The sequence below is a fragment of the Prunus persica genome, chromosome G3 (assembly GCF_000346465.2).
Source record: "Prunus persica cultivar Lovell chromosome G3, Prunus_persica_NCBIv2, whole genome shotgun sequence".
Classification (NCBI taxonomy): domain Eukaryota; kingdom Viridiplantae; phylum Streptophyta; class Magnoliopsida; order Rosales; family Rosaceae; genus Prunus; species Prunus persica.
The window spans coordinates 5,711,002-5,719,459 of NC_034011.1; the positions used below are offsets into that span (position 1 = coordinate 5,711,002).

The 8,458-nt window shown below is 34.7% G+C and overlaps 1 protein-coding gene across 1 annotated transcript; it reads right to left on the minus strand.

The window, feature by feature from the left end:
- LOC18782127 (plastidic ATP/ADP-transporter) lies at positions 3,959-8,052 on the minus strand. The gene is made up of 5 exons (XM_007217565.2): positions 6,686-8,052; positions 5,819-6,073; positions 5,225-5,368; positions 4,786-5,133; positions 3,959-4,584 (listed from the first exon to the last, which is right to left on the minus strand). The coding sequence occupies exons 1-5, from the start codon at positions 7,445-7,447 to the stop codon at positions 4,231-4,233; spliced, it is 1,863 nt and encodes a 620-aa protein (XP_007217627.1). The 5' UTR covers positions 7,448-8,052; the 3' UTR covers positions 3,959-4,230.

Below are 8,458 nucleotides of genomic sequence, written 5' to 3' on the forward strand. Positions count from 1 at the left end.
GCTGTGTAAGCTCATAACACATCTCTGACGTGACTATGATAGCTATATATAATATACATTTGTAGGCCTGGTGACGTGAGTTTCGAGTAAGTTCAGGCTAGAATCGTTTCACATTTCTAAAATTCTAATATTGAAGTGTGCATCCACTATACGCGTAGTGTCTGACTATCGGCGATGAGGGTGTATCTCTCTTTAAAAGACTCCCCCACAAGATTAAAGGAGACTCGTAACAAAACTCTCTCTCTCTCTCTCTCTCTCTCTCTCTCTCTCTAAAAATTTGGGCATGGACATGGTAAAACTATGAGGAATATCTATCGACTTGACGACAATGCTATAATTTTGTGCCATATATGCACTTGGAGATATGACTTATCTATTTAGAACATGAGCATGTTTCACTTCCATAAAAATATATATGATCAGTAATGTAATCAATAAATACATACGACTATCGTTTCTCCCAAAAAGAAGATGAAGCTTTTTGTGAATTTTGGAGATTCAACCACTTTGATTGCCTAATTGTTGGAAAAGAAAAAGATGTAAGAAGAGGAAAAAATCAACATCACCTCGAGAATAATGAGAAATGTGGATACAAAATAAGAAGGTGATGGGATATTGCTGCCGAATGTATGAGCCAATTTTGTATTCTTTTGGTGATTACTGTTCTTGTATTTTGCACAACAACCAGCACGTGAACTTCCATTCTTGTTCCTAACTTTGGATGGTAGCTGTAGCTAGCTGCTGCCCTCCCAACACCAGCTGCAGCTCTGGCCCGTCTGGGTGCGCAGGGCCCCACTATTGTTTGGTATGGGCCCACTTGGCTCATGCTAGCCCAAGGCCAATATATTTCCTTTAGGGCCTGTTTTGATGAGTTTGATTACGTAATTTGATAGGATTTATAATTCCAGTCAAATGCTTCATGGCCAAATGTAGTAGAATTATGAATTCTATTGAAAGGTTGAGATTAAGTTAGATTGGATTATGTTTAATCCTACTAAATCATCTAATAGCACATTTCAATTAATCGAAACCCTTAATCATCTAGGGCTCATTTGGTACACAGGACTGTCTTGGTATGGACTATACTTAGGGACTGGCTTGGCTTGGCTTGGCTTGGTCTAAATTGGATAACACTTATCCTGCGTTTGGTGTATGCTTGGACTAGGACTATAATTTTTTTATTTTTTCAAAAATATATATATGTATTTTATAATATATATAATATATATGTATATATATGTATATAAGTATATTATAATAATATTATATATATTAAATAATATAAACGTACATACATATATATATAAGTGTATATATATGTATGTATATTATAATATACATGGGTATAATACATATATATATTTATATATATGTATGTATATTATAATATATAATATATATATGGGTATGTTATAATAATAATAATAATATACATGTATATACGTGTATATATGTATATTATATATGTATGTATATATACATATATATTATATATATTATAAAATACATATGTATATATAATATATGTATATATATTATATATTATAATATACATATATATATATACATATATACATGTATATAATATATGTGTATATATGTGTATATAGGTGTATCTATATATTATAATATATACATGGGTATAATACATATACATATACATACGTATATATAATAGATAATATATATGGGTATGTTATAATAATAATATACATGTATATACGTGTATATATGTATATTATAATATATATACATATAGTATAAATATATAATGTATATGTCTATATACGTGTGTATATGTATATTATAATACATACATGGGTATAATATATACACATATATGTATATATACTTATATATATGTATTATAATAATATATATTACATATATACATGTATGCTATTATTATAATATTAATATGCATATGTATATGGGTATATTATAATAATAATATACGTGTATATATCTATATGTATTTATATATTATATATGTATATATGTGTTTATATATATACATGTATATACGTGTATATATGTACCTTAATATATAATATAATATATGTTACATATATACATGTATACATGTATGCTATTATTATAATATTAATATGTATGTGTATATGAGTATATTATAATAATAATATACGTGTATATATCTATATGTATTTATATATATTATATATGTATATATGTGTATATATATATATACTTGTATATGTGTATATACATGTATATATGTACATTATAGTATATGTGTATGTAATAATAATAATAATAGTAATATATGTTATTAGTATTACAATATAATATATGCATCTCATACATTGGTAAACATAGGACTAGCTAATCTTTCCTTTCTACATAGGATTAGTAATCCCCTCTTAAGGAGGTGTTTTTGGTGGGCCCGGTATTAGCAATCCCATCTAAAACTAGAATTAAATGAAACAAACATGGTACTAAATTTAGTCCAAGCCAGTCCAAGCCAACCCTGTGTACCAAACGACCCCCTATAGTACAAAACATATCATTGAATTAGTGTTTTTATTTTCAATCCAATTCAATCTTAGTGACCGAACACAATTTTAGAGCGTCATTATATTGATAGAACAAGGTAGAGAGAAGCCCATTAAGCAAAGGCAATGGGCCAAGAGTCATAGCTATTTAATATCTAGGTCGAAGAGCATGAACAATGTAGAAGGGTCAAGAATGGAGTCAATTTGAATTTTCAACTCTAGAATTAGTTATGTTGTATGACTCTCCGCGAAAAACAGCCCATTTGCTCCATCACATTATTGTTGGGTTTCTTCAGTTGTGGAGCCCAATTTGACTCCAATGAGCTCACACAATCGTTATGCTCTGTGTTTCGTTTAAGGTTTAGAAGCTTGAAAATGGGTTGAGATGTCATTCTCATGTTTGGTAAAATACTTTCTTAGGAATCTAATACCTAACATGTGAATACTATACAAACCAAAAATGGGAATATAAATAAAGGTCTTTCCTAGTGATCATTTCCCAGCATTTCCAGATATGGAAATGATAATCTTCCATTCTTGCCTCTAGGGAAATAGACATGGGATTCATTCCTAAACAATTTATTATGTGTTTAGTTCAAGGTTTAGAAGTTTGAAAATATGTATGAAATTGCATTTCCATGTTCGGTATGTGCGTTCTTGGTAACTTTTAATAAATAGAAATAAAGGTCCATTTGGATGGAAAGATTCCAAATCGAAGGATTTAGAAGTATAAAATTAAATTGTAATATTAGACTACTACAATTCATTGTATGTCAAGATTTTTGAATAAGAAAGAAATGAAGAAAACAAATGCATTTCAAATTACTACTTGCATATATGGTTATTTCAAATGTATTACATCTAGTTATTTCAAATACATTGAATCGAATTCTTTCAAGTTTTTTTTTAATAGCAAATTTAATTTTTTTTTGTAGTCATTTTCATTTCTCAGCGTTTCCAAATACATGAATGTACATCTTTCATTTTCAGTTCATGATATTTTTATTCCCAAGAAGTTGATTGTACGAATCAAACGGCTCTTAGGTGTTAGCAATTTTGAACTCATACAGAATGTTCGTCCCCAGAGCAAAGTATCCGCAATGGGGAACACCCTTGGTGGAGATTTTGCATGGATTCGAGCAGTCCAAGTCCCGCAAGTCACCACCATAACTTTTTCTTTAAAATAATAATAATTTGAAAATGGCTAAAATCCCAACACCCTAGGTTTTTTCTATTATTATAAATTATTTCATTAATAAAAATTGACGCTATTTATCACCTTCCAGCGTAGCAGGGCGGTGTTGGTGAGGGGCAAAATATCATAAAGAAATTCCAAATTTTAAACCTCTCTTAGATAGAAAGGGAAAAAAAATGTAATTTGTAGTAAGGAAATTTATAAGGGAAAATTTAGTCTGTTAAATCAAAATCTGCCTCTCTCCTGCCCAAATTTGATGTCACATTTGCAACAAGAATATATTTGTAATAATGAATCAACTAGGTTTATTCCATTGGTGTAAATTCAATCTAATTCTACAAAATATAGGAACTGAAAACTAAACAGAAGGTAATTTCAATATCTATGAAAAAACTGGGCTTAGAAGAAGTCATAAGCATGCTTAATTTTAAAGCAAACTAAGATCCTACCACCAAGACTTCACCAATATTGCTTCTCATCAACCCTATTTGGTCTTCCCATCTGGCGATTAAACCGGAAACATTATATGTTGCGTGGAGGTCCAGAGGAACCGCTGTCTCCTGCTGTTGGGTTCAGCACTGAATCGCTGGCAAGAGAACCGTTCCCACTTCCCTCTTGAGCCACTACTGGGATCTTGACTGCCGCTCTTTCCATCTCCTTCTCGAGCTCTTCTTCCCGTCGCAATGCAGTAAACTGGGTGTCTAGAGACCTGGCTGCTCCCAGCCATGCAAGAACAATCAGCAGAAGTACACCTCCAAGGTAAGGTGTTGAGTTCGCGAGTGACCCGAAGGTCAAAATCATAAACTGCTGAATCAGAGCACCACCAGACTTCCCCAATGGGTTGCAGACAACATCAATGGCTGCCTTTCCTTTGACCTACAGCAAGAAGTTAACAAGGAAAGTAAACACGAAAGGGCTCAAAATGAAACTCAAATTAGAAAACTCGAAGTTTTTCCTGATAAACATGATTCCAAGATGACTGAAACCTCTCCATTAAAGAGGTCCCTAATTAAAATCTCCCTAAACTATTGGCTAAGCCAAAATCTAAAGCACTGAGTTGTGAGTATGAGTCCAAACCTTGGTGTCCTCATCCAAGGGAATGTATGCCATTTCTTTGCATGGATCAAACAAGCTGTACTTGGCACTCTTGCTGAAAATGTTTTGCAAAGCACCCACATATACAGCTGCAAGAAGTGGAGTCATCCCAAGGCTTGTAATAGCAGGTGAAAGTGGACCCCCAAACAAGATCAGAGAGAAGAAACCGACTCCAGTCAGAAGTAGAACTGTAGGTGTGATCTTCGCAGCAACTCCCCATCCATATTTTTCAAATATAACTTGACTGAGTAACATCATTGTGAAAGTTGCTATTCCAGTGGCAGTTGAGAAGTCACCCATAAAAGAAGAGTACTCATTCGGGCTTGGAAACTGCACAACTCACAGTGGAACAAGAAGAGTGAGGATTATCAATTAGTAATTCATAATATAGGCAAGATTAAGACACCCAGCTAAGGCATACCTGAGCTTTGAGCTTTGATTTCCATGTAACCTCCACGAGGTTGATGCTAATACCATATGCAACCACCAAAGTGGCAAGATCTCTGATGTATCTTGAAGACACCAAAAATTTCAAGCTCTCCATTGTCCCCATTTTGGGCTTCTCCTGCAAAGTAAATAGAAGTTAAAAAAGATGCCATCCATCATATTAACTAAAGTTCATAATTTTGTGATAAACTGGAAATCACAGGCTTTCTTCAATATATATGACCAGTGACCAACATAGCTTTCAAGCATTGCGAATTCATTTCAGCACCCTGTTAACCAAACTTAAGAGAATACAAAATTGGCCAATTATAAAAATATTGCTATGGAATTCAGGTCGCTTCAACAATGACCAGTGATCAGTGACCACAATAAGAGAGTAAACAAAATTATGTTATTTTTTCAACTTCCCAGCAACATATTAACAGATGGTGCCATGATAAGAAGTAATGCAGATAAACAGAACAGACTAATATGAATAGAAGGGACCAAAATTGAACAGATTCAGGCAGCCAACGTATCAACACAATTCAAATATGATTAACACGATAGTCTTGCTGCGGAAGATTACCTTCTTCTTCTTGCTGCGGGTGGGAAGAGGAACATAATTGTTTACCCACCAGTACAGGAAACAGATTGTGAACCCCATCAACACAACAATGCTCATCATCCCCTTTAAGGACAGGGCCCAACCATCAACTCCAGGACCCAAATTTTTCCTCAAATTAGAGAAATACTTCACTGTCCTGCCTGAGAAAATAAGAGCAACATTCGCTCCCAGTCCGAAAAGGGGGTAGAATCTTTTTGCTTCGTCTACGGTAGTTATCTGCATAAAATCCATGCAACATTATTTATTTAAGTTCCAGTCACTAACATTAGGGCGAAGACCTTAAATTCAGACGAATGAAAACTTCAAAGATCATTTCTTGTATTCTATAAGAGTCCATATCTTGGTATATGATACTACTCAACTGGGGTCATTACAAATAGCCAAAGTTAATCCTTGTCCAGTCTGCTGTGGCAAACAGAAGAGAAAACCATCTAAAAAGAGAGATCAATTTTTTCCTGTTTAATTAATAAGGATAGAACAGAGCACCATTCACAATCAGATAACTGAAAAAAAATCAAGCCTCCAATTCCAATCTCAAAACATATTTCACTTCCATTTTTGATAAACTGGCACAGTATACAGACATATATAGGTTTTAAATAATTCCTCATTTTTAAACATATCTATAAAACAAACAACATATGTACCAACCATGTTAAGAAACTGAGACTGGAAAAAATGATAACCAATCCAGAAAACGTGTATGGGTACACAAGCAATCAAATCATGAAATAAACATCAACTCATCTTTAAAATTATATTCCTGATTGGCAGGCAAGCAATCAAATCCCGATTATGCAGACATGAATCACATGACAAGGAAATTACCTGATTGGCAAACCCCCAGAAAAGCACAGAAACCACCACACTCCCCCACAATTCAGCCATGACATAGAACAAACAAAAGCTCCATATCCTCAAGATTGCGAGTGGACCAAGGAACCTTGGGCCAAGAGTGTTGAGCAGGCTATCAGCAAGCGCTTCTGGGTGGATATAATTGCTGAGAGGATACAAGACAAATCCAAATGCCCCGAAAAAGGCGATAAATGGAAGCATAACAGTGTAGAAGAGAGCCTTCTTAGACAAAACATTAGACAATTTTGTGTACAAGAGCATGAAGCCAACAGCCATAGGAAGGTTCACCCAGGTCTTTAAAAATGGTATAATCTCTGCACTACTCCCTTTAGCTGTTACAACCAACACATCCTTTGTGTCCCTGAGGATTGTGTAATTGAACAAGATACAAAAGAACATCAACCCAAGCGGAACAATCTTCTTGAGGGTTACAGCCTCAATACCAAAGAACTTGGGCTTCTCAGTTTCCCCGAATGCTGGCTGCCCATCAGCAGCAGCAGCAGCAGCTTCAGCCCTGCAGATGAACAAGTTCCTCTCTTTTGTGCCAAACCCATGAGTCTTTGAGATAAAGCCTTGAAATTTCTGTAACCCATTTGACGACAAAGATAACCCAGTTGGGGTTTTGGGTTTTGTGGAGAAAGATCTTTGCTTTAAGCCCAGAGATGGTTGAAACACTCTGGTCTTGGGGTTTAAAGGCAGGGAGAGAAGCCCTTTGGTCTGCAAAACAGCATCCATGTCTCCCTTAGGTCCCTTCAAGAAAATCCAGAAGTAGGTTTTTTCAAGAGAAGAACATGAAGAGAGACACAGATAAGGGAAGTGAGGAAGATAAGGTGGCTGAAGAAAAAAGATTTGATTTTCAGAGAGAGTGTAAAGGGTGGATACAAATATCTATTTATACCAAATGAAGAAACAAACCAAACAGCCCCTCTCAAAGGTTGAGAAAGGAAAAACAAAAATTCTAGAGATTTTTTTTCCCAGCCTGAAATGTTAATCAAAAAAGGGTTTCAGAAAGTGCAGAGCTTAATTTCTCTCAATCTGTTCCTAACCCACAAAACAAATACTCCATCTGTTAACAAGATGACAAGTTTTTTTTTTCTAAACACAATTTAACACAAAAGGAAGTGAAACTGTGACCAGAGGCAAATACGGAAAATGGACGGGTCAGAGACAGTCGGGCAGTTGAAAAAGCATCCCACAAGACAAGTTAGCCAAAGAATGATTCCTGTGCAAGTACATTGACCAAAATGCACCTGCTTTGTAAGACGACCAAAGCGCCCTTGAGTTAGGCCAAAACTGAAACAGAAAAAACCCTTGAGATATTTTTCACTTTTTGATACTTTAGAGGCCTCTGAAAGTTACATGTGGGGTTATAAATTTGTGGGATGTGAAATCATTCATTGATGATGTGTGCTTCCGCCGTCCGTTCCTCCTAGGGTTGGCTCTTGGCTTGAATCTTCTGGAGTAGTGGTTTTTAAAATTGGAGCCATAAATTATATTTTAATTCATCAACTCTATTATAAAAAAAATGGTTGTTTACACCCAAGATGAAGATATTTTAATTATAATAATAGATTTGCATGACCTATGTGCATGTAGGTATTTGCTATTTGTCGGAATTTCTTTGCACTCTATCGCTATTTGTAGAGGTACATTTGTGAACTTAACATTGGCAGTTGAGTTATCCGTATCTTTGTACTTTATGATTATTTGTGGAGGTACACTTGTGCGCCTAATGTTAATGATGGA

Excerpts from the sequence above, each read along its gene's own strand:
- LOC18782127 (XM_007217565.2), bottom strand. The coding sequence starts at position 7,447 with ATGGATGCTGTTTTGCAGACCAAAGGGCTTCTCTCCCTGCCTTTAAAC. Across the intron at positions 6,074-6,685 it reads TCTGGGGGTTTGCCAATCAG|ATAACTACCGTAGACGAAGC; the intron begins GTAATTTCCTTG and ends GATTTTATGCAG. Across the intron at positions 5,369-5,818 it reads CCCGCAGCAAGAAGAAGAAG|GAGAAGCCCAAAATGGGGAC; the intron begins GTAATCTTCCGC and ends TTTACTTTGCAG.